This window comes from Stegostoma tigrinum, chromosome 7 (genome assembly GCF_030684315.1).
Source record: "Stegostoma tigrinum isolate sSteTig4 chromosome 7, sSteTig4.hap1, whole genome shotgun sequence".
NCBI classification, from domain to species: Eukaryota; Metazoa; Chordata; class Chondrichthyes; order Orectolobiformes; family Stegostomatidae; genus Stegostoma; species Stegostoma tigrinum.
The window spans coordinates 26,494,998-26,511,267 of NC_081360.1; the positions used below are offsets into that span (position 1 = coordinate 26,494,998).

A 16,270-nucleotide genomic window follows, 5' to 3' on the forward strand; every position below is an offset into this window, starting at 1 on the left:
GCTCCACACTTTGTTGTCTCGGATTCTCCAGCATCTGCAGTTCCCGTTGTCTCTGATCACAACTTTATGCCATGCAGACCATAGGTAAGTCAAGAACTAAACAATTTCATTGTTGCTCAAACAGGACTCTCAAGTAAAATCGTTTACATATAAGTCCAATTTTAAATTCAAGTTAAGAGAAAATGTGTTTATGGCTCAATAAGACTCGTTTAGCGATGAAATTACAACATGGCTGTCTTTTCCTTAACCCACTAAACAAGTCACTAGATGGCGCACTAAACAAGGCTTTTTCTCCTTCCATTTTCGGAGCATCTTAAAGAATTGAAAAACCTATTCATTCTTCAAACAAATCACTTCATCATCTTCCACTCTCCTGTTTCCTTAACAGATTAGTTAACATGCTTCTTTTCCATGCATCCAATTAATTATTTTTATAAAGAATTTTGGGATGTTGCTCCAATTCCAAATACTAACTAACCTCTGTATAAAAAGTCATTCTCTAATCTCGCACTTATACTTTTCTTAATCGTTCTAAAGTTATGATTGGTTATGGTGTCATCTAACAATTACAAGATTCCCTTCTTGCTAATCATTTATGAGTTTCAAGATTCTATCAGATCACTCTTTAATGTTTTTCAGTTCTGATGGAAAAACCCATTTTTCAGAAATATCTTTGTACTGGTAAGCCTTCATTCGGTGGCCCCTCTCCCATTCATGTCTCTTCAATCAGGAAGCCTGAATTGATTACATGACTTCCAAAGTTGATCTGTAGAAGGGGTCAGACCTGCTTAATGTCTCCAGCAATTTCTGTTCTTCATGCATTTCCGATCATATGACCGTTGGGCTGTCAATTGGCACAGGCAGCATTTAAGACTGTGACTATAAGCAAGTTCTTCCTCTGAGCACTTCTGATCAGATTGTTGCCTTTATTGATAAACAATTTTTATTAATCTCTGTTCTTCCCTGTCAACAAAACAAGTTACTTAAAACAATTGCTGAAAAAAGGCAAATGGCATGCTTGAAATTATCACCAAATTATTTTCTACATGGTAATTTCTTTCAAACTGATGTCATAATGGTGGATCAGAATCCAAAATTACTCAGGATTTTTTTAAACTTTTAATTCCAAAATGGCTTATTTCTGAATAGAGAACTGCTCTAGACAAAATACAAAAGACTGCATGTGTAAATTCAGTGCTCTTTGGAAAAATCCTGCACGGGACCAAAGGAATGTAGAGTCCAAGGGAAACTTCAAACAGAGAGACAGACATAACAAGGAGGCTGACCATCAGCCACTCCTCTCAACAGAAAGCCACCTCTTGCAGATATTTTTTGTGTTTTCCCTTCTAGGAGTATAAATGTACAACAAAAAGGTTCAAAAACTAACTGCAGCTATGGTCTGTTTGTGCTTGTGAATTAAAGTTCCTATATATTAACCAGATTATGAAGAGAACTGGGTGTGGCGATAGTGGAAGGACTTGCATAATCTTCTAATGATTCCTAAATGAGGAGAGATGCTAAGTTTTGATGAGTGGCAAATGTGACCCCCTTGTTTAAGAAACTAACCCACCTGTTGCTAGTAGAAATATCCTTGTTTAAGAAAATGATCTAAGGACATTCTCGCTAACAACAGGTGAGTCAGTTTAATATGAGGCGGGAAAGATTTTAGAAACAATTATGAGAGAGAAAAGTAACTGTCACTTGAAGAGATTTAAATTCACTGAGGAGAACCAGCATGGACCTGTAAAATATAGATTGTGCCTGACTACACTAATTGATCTTTTGATGAATTAATAGTCAAGTTGATAAAGGGAATGCAGTGGATGCCGTCTGTATGAATTTTAATGAAATGCTTGACAAATTGCCACAGAAGTGTCTGGATAACAAAACTGAGTTTATGAATAGGAGAATTAGTGTCAACTTGGATAAGCATATAATACACTTTCTTAAAATAATGTAGGCAACATCATCAGCATGCTTGTCAATAAAATTGATTCAACGATCAAGCGTGATCTGCCTTTAACAAATCATATTGATATAGCTAACTTCAATGTCTCCTTTGATTTTTATTTATTGATTATTGATCCTATAACCTGGTCTACCATTGATGTTAAACTAGTGAGGCCATTGTTGCTATAAATGTCCTTAACATTTCTTTTTAGTTAAAAGAAAGTATCACATTTGCCATTCTCCAATCCTCCAGATCAGATCCTCCAATTTTATCTAGGGACTATTTGTAGATGATGGCAATTCCTTCAACCAGCTCCACCACACGTTCATTTGGCAATGGAATATAGATAGTCTTTTGATTAAACATTCCTATTCAATTTTCATCCCTCATGTTACCTCAACTACCTCCCCTGTGAGGTGATTGGTTTTGGCAGAAGCAATGAAGAGTATCGATATCGACTGAGTGCACAGATCAAAAGAGCATACAGAAACCTTGGATCCTGATAGTTTCTGTGAAAACAATCTTTGAAAGCAGAAGGACAATATGGCGAGAGTTGTTACCAAAGCACGTGTGTAATCTTAAGCTTCATCAGTGGCAGTATTTTATACATAGAGAAATTATATTGAACCTTAATAATCATTGATTAGACCTCAATTGTTGCCTCTAGCTCTGATCAGCACACATTACAAAGGATGTGTGTCCTTGAGAGGATGCAGATAGCATTTATCAAAATGGACAAGTGATTTCAGCTACAACTTTAGTTTGGATAAGTTGAACCAGTTCTCTTTGGAGCAAACATGGCAAGATGGTTTGACTGAGATGTAGAAGATTACGACGGATTTAGATAACTCAGACATAATGCTGACACCATTAGCTGATGATACAAGAATAGATTTAAGGTTCTATATAGAAGAAGCAAAGTGGTTGCTGGGAAGAATGTTTTTACACAGTGAGGATGATGGTTTGGGCAAATGGAGATAACTGATGATTTCAGAAGTAAAGTGGATGTGCTTTGTTGTGAAATCTACGAGTAGGGTTATAGTGTTGGAGAATACGATTGACCAGAATACTCGACAAAAACAATCATGGGCTCAATGGGTCAAATTGCCTACTTCTGTGCCAAATGACTCTATGCTACAGCAGAAGCTCCAATCGAAGATCTTGTTCTTGAAACTAATGGAAGGCATCTCCTTGAAGCCTTTAATTAGGTGCAGAAGTAGTACAGTAAATTTCATGTTTGAATTTACATTACCAGCTGCTGCAGCCATGTGTTCATCCACACTGAGGAGAAGTTCCCAAGCTGCAGGTTGTATGTCACCATACATGTCTTCAGTCAGTATAGGAGCTGCTTTGATCAACAAAGACAGTGGGGCAGGAGACAGGCTCATCACCTATATTAAGCAAAAAAAAGAACTATTTTATGCAGCAGTTATACTGGGGCAATTTTGACCACACCAGACAAAGGGTGATGTTAAAATATTATAAACTTCAAACCAAATTTTAATGGAGACAGCATGTTGGTGAGAGAACCTTCGTTATTTTCTATGTTGAGGACATTCCAAGTTGCAACTAGAAACATCAATACTTTTAAAACAAATTCATATGGTTTGGTCACTAGTATTTTGCAATCTGACTAATGGCAACAGCACGGTTTCAATTCCTGCACTGGCTGAGGCTACCACGAAGGCCTCTCCTTTTCAATGCTGAGTCTGTTTACTTTTGCTCAGTGTCAGAAACTGGTCTCATGTGGCTGCATCTTTGTCCATGAAGATGTAGATGCGTTCTTATCTGATAGTTGAAGCATATTGCATAGCCTAGGATTATGCACAGAGCTACAATCTGAAGGTTAACTATAGAGTTATCACTGTGAAGGCAGTAAATTTCAAATGGTACAGTATGTGCAGCTGTGTTCAGTCACTCTACTCTCCTAGGTCATTAAAACTGGATATGTAAAGGAAAGTTCATGACAGAAACTTTAGCCTGGAGTTGTGTGCCTTATATTAGATAGTTCTTTTAATATTGGCACTAACTTGTCAGTTGCATAGCTGTGCCTAAAAACAGCCAATTTACTTCAAATTATAATACAGTCCTACATATCAATTAGTTTTATAGCTAAGTAATTTTTTTTCACTTTTGCTACTTATAAGCATGTGAACTGAGAATACTCTGTTATATTTTGTATAATAACGCTGTACTATCCGGCTGCAGCACTGCAAGCTAAATTGTGAACAGCAAGACAAAAAAATTTCCAAATCCAAGTTGACAAAGAGAGGAGACCCACCCAAGATTTAATCTGGAGGCACGACTCACACTGAGTCAATAAGAGTCAGTAAAACTTCCCAACTTTTGATATGTATTATTTTTATTACTTAATCCATTATTCATGACCTTTGTCTTGGATGTACCAAGTGATTAGTGGTTTAGGACACACCACTGTAGATTATCTACAGAATAGGCATTGTTATTAAATAATTTGAAAGCAATAATTCCAATTATATTTGGTCAGACATAAATACTAGGACTTTAGGGGGCTGGTGCAGATACATCTGCTCCTTTGAAAAGCTCGAGAACTCTTGGTTTCCAGCCAGAGTGTGTTTGACATCAGTAGAGTAAGTGTAACCAATGTAACATTAACACCAACTGAGCCATTCCTTTGTACAACAGTTACAAAACCCAGAATATTGCTTTAGAAAGGAGCCAATACAGGTAACAGGGCACCTGGGATATTGTTGAATGGGACTTGCAGAGTTTTGAATGGCTTCAAATTGATGGAAGAGAGGAATCATTGAAATACAATTTCAATGGCAGATGAGCTCGTGCATAGGTCAGGTTGGACGATGTTACAAAGGTTGAAATAGATAGCCTTAGAGGTCATATGGAAATATGTTTGAAAGTCATCTTGGGATCAAACATGACATCAAAAATGCAAATAGTCTGGTTCAGCCTTGGTCAGTCACAAAGAAGGGAGATATTGTCAATGGTTAGGGAGCAGAGTTTATGGTGTATATGGAAGCCATCTTGGGTATAATTATTTTTGCAAGTATTTCTGAGGTCAGAGCTAGCATTTGTTGAATGCTAACATTGAGATGAAAGAAAATTCCAAGCATTTGAGTACCACAGCTGATTGCTACATATGACTGTTCCACAGGCAGCGTTTGCTGACACTGACAATTGTAGGCAACTACGCATACATGCTCATTCACAATGCATGGTTCCAAACAGCAACATCATCGCATAGACTTCCGTGGGGCAAAAATGCACAAATGCATTACTGCGCATGTGCAGGAAAGTGTGCACAATATTGAACCGGGCTTTCATGATAGGGAGAGGGTGCTGGGAAAGAGCGGAGCCTTGGAGTTAGATGGGAAGACGGCCGAGAGACCAGGGGTGAGGGAACGGACAACAATGGGTGCCAGGAGCCAAGGGGACCTCTTCCTAGCTGTTCCCCTTCCACACCACACTCCCACTCACACCCCACCACCGGCTCGCTCCCCTACCCTTCCTTCCCAGATCCTGATCTCTGCCCCATTTTCCCAGGTCCTAAGGATCTCTGCCTCTCTACCTGGTCCTCTGGTCCCAATCTCTCTCACCTCTCCCCTCCTGATCTCTTAACTGCTTTCCCACCACCACCAGCATGCCAGCCATTCCAAAGCATTAGTTGCATTCGTATTGCCCTAGATGGAAGGGCGGAGCTATCATGATTGTCAGTCATCTACCCAAACCAGTTTGGAGTCACTCAAAGAGTAGTTCTGGGCATTAGCTAGATGAAGAAAATAGACAGAGTCATGAGCAATGTACATACAGGAAAGTATGATGTAGCTGGAAAGCTACATTGAAATCAATTGACCTGCACTGGATCTATGAAGTTGGTGGGCCCATGAAAAATCAAAATGGTTGTGCTTTTTGAACTTGGGGAGAAGTTCTAGGAGTTAGTAGGCAGCTAGGTAGTTAAGTGTTAGTGTCAGGGTTTCAGAACAGTCCAAGGAGGTGTGGAGAGTTCGGGAGAAACCATGCGCCTCTAATAGTTCTGTGCGACTGCGAGAGAACGTGAAGGAAGCCACACATCTGCTTGCTTTGTGCAACACAGCGAGATTAGAACTAAGGAAATAAAACCCTACGGGGTTGGTGAGGCTCTTCGTTTGTGAAAAAAAAACTGGAATTCATCCTGTGAATAAGTGATGGGAGTGCAATTTGAAAGAGTCTGCAGTTTGCAGCCCTGGGAAAGGAAGCTGAGACACCAGAACGTGAGCAGTCATTGAGACCCTCCAGAACAAAGCAGCTTTGGAGAGACTTTCTGGGTGGGTCATCAAAAGTGAAGAGTGATAATTCCCTAGATATAGATTTTATTCGCACAGGTACTTGATTAAAAGAATACAGAAGTAAGTATACAAATTTGCCATTCTTAGAAGGTTTTAATTAGATTTGATAGTGTCACTAGCATCTAGGGGTGATTGTTGAGAAATCTATGGGACCCATTTTAATTGTATTTGTTATTTGATGTCTCCTATGGGGTGTTCAACAACAATTTGTTTGTTGTCCATGATTGCCTCATTGTTAAGTTTAGGTTGCAAATCAAATCTATTTTTGCACAATTTAAATTTTTTTTGTTAATTATCTTTGCATGTTGTTTGGCTTCTATTTGGTTTAAAATTTTATTTGTTTTAAACTTGTGATACTTTAACTGAAGAAACACTGCTAAATTATTTCTAATACTAAACAAGATACAATCTAAAATGTGTACAATTGTTCACATTGGCACTTTGTTTAAGTTTAAAATGTATAATGGGCAGAGAGGGGTGGGTTTGGAAAGGAATCAGTGCACAACTCCAATCTCAGTTACAACAGAGGCAATTCTCTGGCTGGTGGTTTAAGGGAAATAAACAGCGTAGCCGAAAAGAACTCTACCCATGTACTAGAAAGTCTAGAGCAACGTTGATTCACATCAGAATTCGAGCCAGGCTTTTCACAAGTGAAATGATAAAATAGTCTCACATGTGAGATTGATAGATTTGTGTTAACCAAAAGAATTACTGGCGCTTAAGGACAAAGATGTACAACTCTGTGACTCCATGAATTGGCCAAAGATCAGCTATGATCTGATTGAATGGCATAATAGACTTAAGGGCTATGTTAGGATTAACACCCCTGGTGAAAGACAGTGAGTAATGGTTTTAATGGGGTCAAGGGCATCAAAGATTGAGGTGAGGGTGTGGCTGTGCAGATCATCAGCAGCAGAAAGATGGGAGGCCCTCAGGATCGAGCAAGGATCTTGAATGCCTAGTTGCAAGGAGATTGGGGCAGGATATTTTCCAGAGGGAGACACAAAAAGGGAATGATGTGAGGGGGTAGGGGGTATAGGTGGAGAGCAATACAGGGAAGTGTTCAGCAGTGTTCCTATACGTGACTGATACCTAAGAAGTAATGAAGTTGTGCTTGGTCAAGTGCCCTGAATGTAGTTTGGGACTATTCTAAGAGGGAGTGGGAGGGGGAAGTTGTCGACTTGGAGGTAATAACAGAAATATGGGTGTGGTGAAGCTAGATCCTTAATGAAAGCATTAAAATATGAGGAAGAAAAATATAAATTTCCTGCACCAGAAGATCATAGCTCATGGTTACTGCTGGATCTTGTTTTGGGAGTGGTGCAAGGGTACAAATTGTTGCACCTTGAGTAAAATTACATGCATGCATCAGATTTTGGTCCCAGTACAACAAAACAAAAGAGCGGCAAGTACTTTTATAACCATACCTGAGTCCTAATATATTTCAACATTCCAGAATCCTTTTTTCCTTCCAAACTTGTAACAGGTATCCTTTTTTTTAAAGAAGGTGTACGCAAGCATGACTTCTCAGAGCACTGGAGAGGAAAAGATAATCTATTAATATTTAATTACACTTTAAAATCAATTGTTGAATGTGTTGACCTTTGGGGGAAAAATGACAAGAACGGAGGGTGCTGGAAATCTGAAACAAAAACAGAAACAGCAGCACCTGTGGGAAAAAAGCGGAGTCAATGTTTTGGTTCCAGTGACCCTTCTTCAGAACTGATTGTAGTTGGGAAAGGCTTGGTATATGTGCTGAAGATTTTGGTGAGGTATTTTGTAAGGAAGATCAATAAACAATGGATGGAGTCGGAGCCCAGAGAGACAGATCAGCAGCTGGGCAGACAAAGGAATGGATGACAGGGAACTTGGAAAAAGAATAAGGAACCATTTGGGGGTGAAAATGTTTTGGCTGTGATAAAAGCATCCCATGGGCCTGGGGTGTCAGGGTGAGGCGTGGACATGGAAGATGGTGTTCAGGACCCAAGTGGAAAATGAGATATTGTTCTTGCAGCTAGCAGTGCAACAAGCCTGACGGAGAGATGTTGGGCCAGGGAGGAGAGTGCTGGAGAGAATGCTCCACCAAGCAGTTGTTCAGTCTGTACTACATCTCCCCAATGCAGAGGAGACCACATTATGTACAGCGAATAGAGTATACCAGATTGAGTGAATGCAAGTAATGGCTGCTTCACTTGGAAGGTGTGCCTCAAGCCTTGAATAGTGAGGACAGAGGAAGTAAACCATTCTGGTAAATGCTTCTTCTTTTCCCTCTTATTGAAAGGGAGAATTTCACATTCCCCACACTTACTCCATTTGTCACATCTTTGTCTATTAAATTTAGCTATCTATATCTCTGTGTAGCCTCCTCTTCACAACTTAATTTCCCACCTATCTTTAGCAAATTTGGCATGACCTTAAGACCATAAGAAACAGGAACAGGAATAGGTCTTCCAGCCCCTTGAGCTGGCCGTCACTCAATAGGATGGTGGCTGATCCAATATTCCTTACATCTACGTTCCCATGTTTTCGCCATAACCCTTGACTCATTGACTGATTGAGAATTTATCTATCTCAGCAAACATACTTTCTGCCCCTTCATCTAAGTCATTTATATAAATTGTAAACATGTGAGGTCCCATCACCAATCCCCCTTGGCATCCACTTGCCATATCTTGCCAATCTGAAAAGGACCCAATTATGCATACTCTTTGTCTCCCATTAGCCAGCTAATCTTCCATCCATGCCAATATGACAGAGTTCCAGAGTTTATTTTTGAGGAAGTAGATGATGACAGCTTCCTCCTTCATGTAGTTTGTTCACCAATATCCATGGTTGAATGTGAGCTTTAATCTGATCTATTGGTTGTGGGGTGTTGCTTTTCTTTGTTTATATTATGTCACTTTTGTCGTTTAGTATTTACCTGGTCCTCTGTTTGATATCAGGTATTGGACGGACTTTCATTTAAATAGAGGTTAACGGGATTGGGTTTACACTTATTGGAATATGAAAAAAATGAGAAGGAACCTTATTGAAATGTTCAAAATTCTTAGGGGGGCACTTAACAGGGTAGATGAAGAAAGGCTGTTTTGGCTTATGGGAGAGCCTTGGACCAAAGGACAAAATCTCAGAACAAGGGATGAAACATTTGAGATGGAAATGAGGAGGAATGTCTTCTCTGAGAGAGTAGTGAATCAGTGGAATTCTTTACTGCAGGATGCTGTTGAGGCTGTTTCAACAAATATATTCAACACTGAGAGTCAGATTTTTAATCAGTCAGGAAATCAAGGGTAATGGGAGAAAGGTAAGAGAATGGAGTTGAGGATGATCAGAGCAATGAGCACATTGAAATGCAGAGCAGACTCAGTTGGTTGAGTGGCCAAACTATGTCCCTATGTTTTACGTCACAACTTCAGCAGGTTTACAACTCATTTTTAAGTATGACTGGTACTAACTGCTAGCATTGTACGAAGATTGGTTTCCTGCCTTGAGGGTAATGGCAGAACGAAGGTGAATAAAGGTGAACGAAGGGCTATGAGGTTGTGGATTGCAGTGTGATGTTATCCTTCTGTTGCTGATGGACCATAGCACCTCATGGATGCTCATCCTTGGGCAATTAGTCCATTGCTAAAGTCAGAGATTTAGACAGTGTTAATGACACACAACACAATAGTGGGTTTCTTCAATGTGAAGACATACTGTGCAGCTTTGTCTCCATAAGTATTATGCAGTCTCATTCATAACTGTACTGTCTGGGTCAAATAATTCTGCTAAGTTACTTTAGTGAGGATAAGGTCAAGGAGGCTTCCTTTCCCATAGCTGACTTGTGATCAGATTTGAAGTCAAAACTCAACAGTGGCTCGGTGGCTAGCACTGCTGCCTCACAACACCAGGGACCTGGGTTCAATACCACCCTTGGACAAATGTCAGTGTGGAGTTTGCACGTTCTCCCTGTGTCTGCGTGGGTTTCCTCCGGGTGCTCTGGTTTCCTCCCACAGTCCAAAGATGTGCAGGTTAGGTGGATTGGCCATGCTAAATTGCCCGTAGTGTTCAGGGACGTGTAGATTAGGTGGGTTATAGGGCGATGTGTCTGGGTGGGATTCTCTGAGGGTCGGTGTGGATTTGTTGGGCCGAAGGGCCTGTTTCTTCACTGTAGGGATTCGATGATGATGAACTCCAGTGCATTAGTCCAGGCCTCGGGGACACTAGTTGAGTAACTGTATCAAGATACGTGGCCTGTTAATTTGTCTTTGGTTGGATTTCTTAAGGATAAATCTCAGCCAACAACCAAGGCAGCCCCTCAACTTTCTTCACTAACTGCTATGAAATCAGAAGAAGAAAAGAAATGACATTTCCAAAAACAATCCACTCCTTCAAATAACATGTAGGATCAAAACTGAAACAGTAATCCAAACACGATGTTGGCTTTTATGTTAAGTTCAAATGTCAAAAAGGCACTACTAAAAAATTAAGGAAGTTAGCAGCAAGAACACAGGTAAGTAGAACCTCTACATCCAAAAATGAATAGAGCTGAAGAGTTATTCATACCTCTTTTGATTTCTTGGCCCTCAAGCCCACTTTGCTGGTAGTGTCATCATCTCGGACTGAATCCACAGTGTCTCCATATAGGAGCTTGATTGCCCGCACAAGCCGAGCGCAAGATCGGCTGTGATGCTGATAACAGCGAGGGTGGCAGTAATCAATATGGCAGCAGATGAAGCTTTGTTGGCTGCACAGCAAGATCATAACCTGAAGAGCAGGAAGCTAGCATTAGTAGAAAATACTGAAAAATGGCTTCATCTGCTTAAGAGCCAACTTGGAAAAGATCTGACAACACAAAGTTAAATATCTTCATCACAAAATCATACAATCTACCATTGCAGGGCCCTCTTGTGGTACAGTGGCACTGTCCCTGCCCTTAAACTGGGAAATCTGGGTTCAAATCCCACCTGCTCCAGAGGTATACAATTACAACTCTGAACAGGTTGATTAGGAGAAAATAGGTTGAAAGCTCCCATTGAATCAGTTTCAGATAATGGTGGAAATCCTTAGCTGGTCTACCAGCAGCTGTGTGAAGAGAAACAGAATTAATCTTTCAAGTTGATCACTTTTCATGCAAAAGTGACTGGGTTTTTACATTTATTTTATGTCAGTTTTCCAGCATTCACAATCTATAATTCTTTTATGAAATCTGCTTCTAACATATCACATGCTATGATGCATTTCTCTATTTATTATCTCTGGCTCATAGATTCATAGAACCCCTACAGTGAAGTTAGAGGCCATTTAGCCCATGGCCAGCCACCTAACCTGCACAAGTTTCTACTGTGAGAGAAAACCCACACAGACACGAGAAGAACACACAAACTCTACACAGACAGTGATACAAGGTTGGAATCGAACCCTGGACCCTGGCATTGTGAGACAGCAGCGCTAACCATCTGTGCCAATTGATTGCCACCATGCCAGCCTGATAAAGGAGGCCCAATGCTGCCTTTTGCCAAATCTCTTAAATATGTGCCAAATAGTGACTGGCTTTCCAGCCACAGAATGCCATTCAGAGATAGCAAGAACTGCAGATGCTGGAGTCAGAGATAACACAGTATGGAGCCTGAGAAGCACATCATCAGAGGAACAGGAAAGTTGACATTTTAGGTCGCGACTCTTCTTCAGAAATACGTCAACTTTCCTGCTCCTCTGATGCTGCCTGGCCTGCTGTGCTTCTCTAGTTCCATACTGTATTCTCACAGAAAACCATTTACTTTTCTCTTAAAATCCATAGAAATCTTTCATGACTTTGAGCATATCATTGATGGCAACCAGCTCGAAGTTACTATGATATTCTCTCTTGTTGGACTAAGCACTTCATAAATTTCTTAAACCTACAGTCCACAGAATGCAATGATACTGCTTTGTCACTTCTACAGCACTGCATTCTTGAAGAACCAGCTCTTGATCCTGCTCAAGCAGAAGTCACAAAAGCCAATAAAATAGCTTATTTGGGTAAACTGATGGGAAATAATGGTATCCCACTTGAAATGTTCATGTTTGAGGGACAGTCATGGCTAAGAACTTCAGTAACCCCCTCTGCTTTATTTAGAACCAGGGAGCTGAGTCCTAAGACCTCAAGAATGCCTTCATTTCACAAAGACAAATGAAACAAATCCAAACCTGACCATCACTGTAAAATATCACATCTTTCGATACTAGGATAAAGCTCTTGGAAGGATCATTCTTTATGAGGCTGTCACTCACCTCATTGACTCTGTACATCCAGAATCTCAATGCTGCTTCTGATTATTTCGGGAAAGAGTATACGTGGTCTTTGCAGCAACTCAAATTCAAGCAAAGTCTCGTGAACAGAACAACGTCTTCCATGTATTGTTTCTTGACTTAATCAAGACTTTGGATAGAGTAAACTGGAAAGGCTTGTGAAAGGCTCTCTCTATATATAGTTGCTCTGAATAGATAATCAATGTCATTCACTCATTTCATTATGGCATGGTAACAAGTAGCAATGCAAACAGGTTTGTTACTCATTGCCTTTCCTGTAATAACCAGCACCAAGCTTGGATATGTATTGGCTCCAACTCTGATTGCTGTATACTTCTCAGCCACACTCCAGTACATACTTTAAGATCTTGACATAGGAGTGTACATTCAGTTCAGGACAGATGGTAGCCCAACTTGCAAAGGCTCAAGGCTTGCATAAAAGTTATTGAGAAGCTGCTGAATAAACTCTTATTCATAGATGATTTACTCTGGAAGCCATTCAACTGTTTTTGATCACTTTAACATAGCCTTCGAATACTTTGCCCTGACAGTACTTTTGAAGGAGACAGTGATCTGGCATCACCCTACCTCCTGCTCCATAGCACAACAGTCGCTACCAACAACACACATTTTTGTTCAGGACAGAGGTCTTGCTTTCTTAGGAGTATCTTCTCCAATTGCGCTATGACAAAGTCAACCACTGCCTGGTAAAAGCAAGCTCAGCATTTCAGCGTCACCGTCAAACTTTGGAAAGAGCATGAACATTGTCTCGTAGATTCGACCAGGCAGTGATAAATCATTTTTTATGCGTGTGCCAATTGTTCAACAAACTGGCAATACATGAGCAGAAGCATTCCAACTTAACTATCTGAGATCTATTTATAAGATCTGATGACATGACAAAACTGTCACGCTTGCTAAGTGCTGCTTACACTGCATTGACAGCGTGCTTGTCAGAGAAGGGCTTCACTGTGTAGGTTGTCTAGTTCACATGCAAGATTCCCACATAGCAAAAAGACACTGCTGTACAGCCAGCAGTGTAAGCACTTCATAGAAACCCCCGAATTTAGATAAGAAGGCAATCTGAAAATCTTGGAGTTTGCAAAGCTGACCTAGTGAAGAAACAACCTTGGTCAAATCCAAATAGAGACTTCTCTTCCTTCAAACAGAGAACAGTCAAATGGCAACAGGGCAGTAAGTGCAGCCTGAAGTTAATGCCTCCAAATGTAACATCAATTGCAGTATTTGCAACTGGCACTGCAAATTGAGATTAGGTCTAACAAAATGCATGTGATAACATCAACCTAGGCGGTAAGCTGATCTTGTCAATATTCATCTATTGAATTGGTGGAAGGATTCATCAATCTCAATTAAAAAAATGAAAAAGACATGTACTTCATTAAGATTGTAAAATTGCTCAGTCATCGCTCCAAATCCTAATTCGAGATTCTGGTTGTTTTTTTTCCCTTCAACTTATGAATAAATTGCAAATGTTATTCCATCCTACATTTCTCGCTCTTGCTCAATTGCATTCCAATGACATTGCTAAATTCTGACTATACCAGGAACATTCATGGTATCAAAAGGAAGTACAACTGGTTATTTAACTCATTGCTGAATGTGAAACCTTGGCCAAAATCTTTCCCGCAATTGAATGTTTGTATACTAACATCAGGTTTCTGCTGCCGCCACGGTATTGAGATAAGTCTCAACAAGATTATTGATGACATCTACACAAAGATAAATGAACCTTACTGTAGTGATTGACTACAAGATCCTTGATTGGGGTTGTTAATCTGGGCCAATTATGAATCCCTGGCTGACCAATACAAACAGAGGATTTAGAATTTCCTCAGGGAACTGATGTAGAGTTGGTTGACCATAGCCAGTTTATGTGCACAAGTAAATAAACAGTGACTTGTTGACAGGATACCAGCCTCTGTGTGGTTATTTCAATGGTAAAGAGATAAAACAGTATGTGCCTGAAGAACATGAACTTGTAATTTCATCTTGTAGTTGGGGTAAGCATTTTTAGCATCATACCTTTATTTGGGAAGTGTAACTCATTTGATCTTGTTGTCAAAGACTGGGCCCAGTAAGTGGAAAGAATGCAATATTTTTTCCAGGCTAATGACATTAGGAAAAGCAATGATGAACCCTTCTTACTGCTTGCTGACCTGCAGCATTTTCGGTTATCCGGGGTTTAACTTTCCCAGAGGCATCAGACACTAAATCCTTCCTAGAGTTGACCAAATTAGTTAAGGAATGTTACGACCTCAAACCTCCTCTAATCTCGAGAAGCTATTGGTTTTATTTGGAGATAGCAAGAACTGCAGATTTTGAAGTTGGAGTCGATACAGTGTGGAGCTGGAGGAACACAGAAGGTCAGGCAGCATCAGAGGAGCACAAAAATTGATGTTTTTCATGTTTACACCCTTCAACAGGACTTGGAGAACCAGGGGAATCCGTATCCAGATTTTTGACAGGGCTAAAACGATTGCTAGAGACATATGATTTTGGATTAACCCTGATTGAGATGCTGAGAGATCATTTAATTCGAGGGGAACAAAGCTTGGTGCTGGAACCATAGAAATGGCCCTGAATGGGTACAAGATGAGACGGATGTGAGGTCAGGACACATGAGTTACAAAATTTGGGTAGGTGAGGCCGGCCAGAACAAACATGAAGGATTCTCACATAGCAAAACGACAGTGCTCTACACTACCAGTAGTGTTAGGGAGCTCACTGCACATAACCTCCCAAACTTAGGTAATAAGGCAATGTGAAAATCTCGGACTGAACAAACAACCTCAGACAAACCCAAATGGAGACTTCTCTTTCTTCAGAACAGTCAAATGGCAACAGGACAAGTAAGTGCAGCATAAAGTTAATGCCTCCAAACATAACGTCAAATGCAGTATTTGCAATCTGACATGCAAATTGAAGATCACCTGAAAGCTGTTACCTCACAAACAAGTCAGGAATAAAACATACCTGGCCCCTCAGAATAGCCAGAAGGCCTATCAGAAACCATAGGTTCTCCCCCTACCCCTACTGTCAAGGAAACTTTGGAGTCCAAGATGGATGCAGCCTCAACATTGAGGAGGAAACCTGAGATGCTCCAGGCAGGAGAGACAGGATACGGTCCAGAATAAGCCACCCGTGGCAGACCCTGAATCAGAAGACGAACTGGACCTGGAGGGAAAACATCACAGAAGCAGCTACAAGAGAAAGACCAGGCCTATATCCCTGGACTTTTGAGGTTTTGGCACGCTGGGTGCAGGGTGTGGGGAGGTGGAGGGATGTAGTGACTGGAACCAGGTAGACCTCATTGACATCAAGGTCCTGGATTGGGGTTGTTAACTTGGGCCAATCAGGAAACCTCTAGCTGACCATTATAAAAGGGAAATTTAGAATCTCCTCAGTTCAGAGGACTAACTCCGAGCTGGTTGGCCATAGCCAGTTTACTATGTGGAAGTAAATAACGGGTGACTTGTCTGATGGGCTATCGGTCTCTGTGCTGTTATTTCATGTTTATCCTTTTCAATCTTTGACATACTTGACAACACGATTATCCTCCAGTACCACTCCCGTCGTCCACTCGTGTGGTGCTGCATTCTCCTGGATTCATTCATATTAAACTGCAGCCAGAGAAAAATCTGCAATGGCTTCCCTTCTGCCTCCTGCACAATTTTCTCTGGTGTCCCCCAAATGATCTATCCAATGTCAC

At 40.6% G+C, this 16,270-nt stretch overlaps 1 protein-coding gene across 8 annotated transcripts in view; it reads right to left on the bottom strand.

The window, feature by feature from the left end:
• Positions 1-16,270, bottom strand: part of LOC125454231 (protein unc-80 homolog) — a 246,595-nt gene that overhangs the window by 108,034 nt on the left and 122,291 nt on the right. For all 8 annotated transcript variants that reach the window (XM_048534782.2, XM_048534788.2, XM_048534790.2 and 5 more), the window contains 3 exons: positions 10,816-11,016; positions 7,698-7,805; positions 3,204-3,342 (listed from right to left, as the gene is read on the bottom strand). In XM_048534782.2, the coding sequence (XP_048390739.2) occupies positions 3,204-3,342; positions 7,698-7,805; positions 10,816-11,016 (448 nt within the window). The remainder of the gene's footprint in view (positions 1-3,203; positions 3,343-7,697; positions 7,806-10,815; positions 11,017-16,270) is intronic.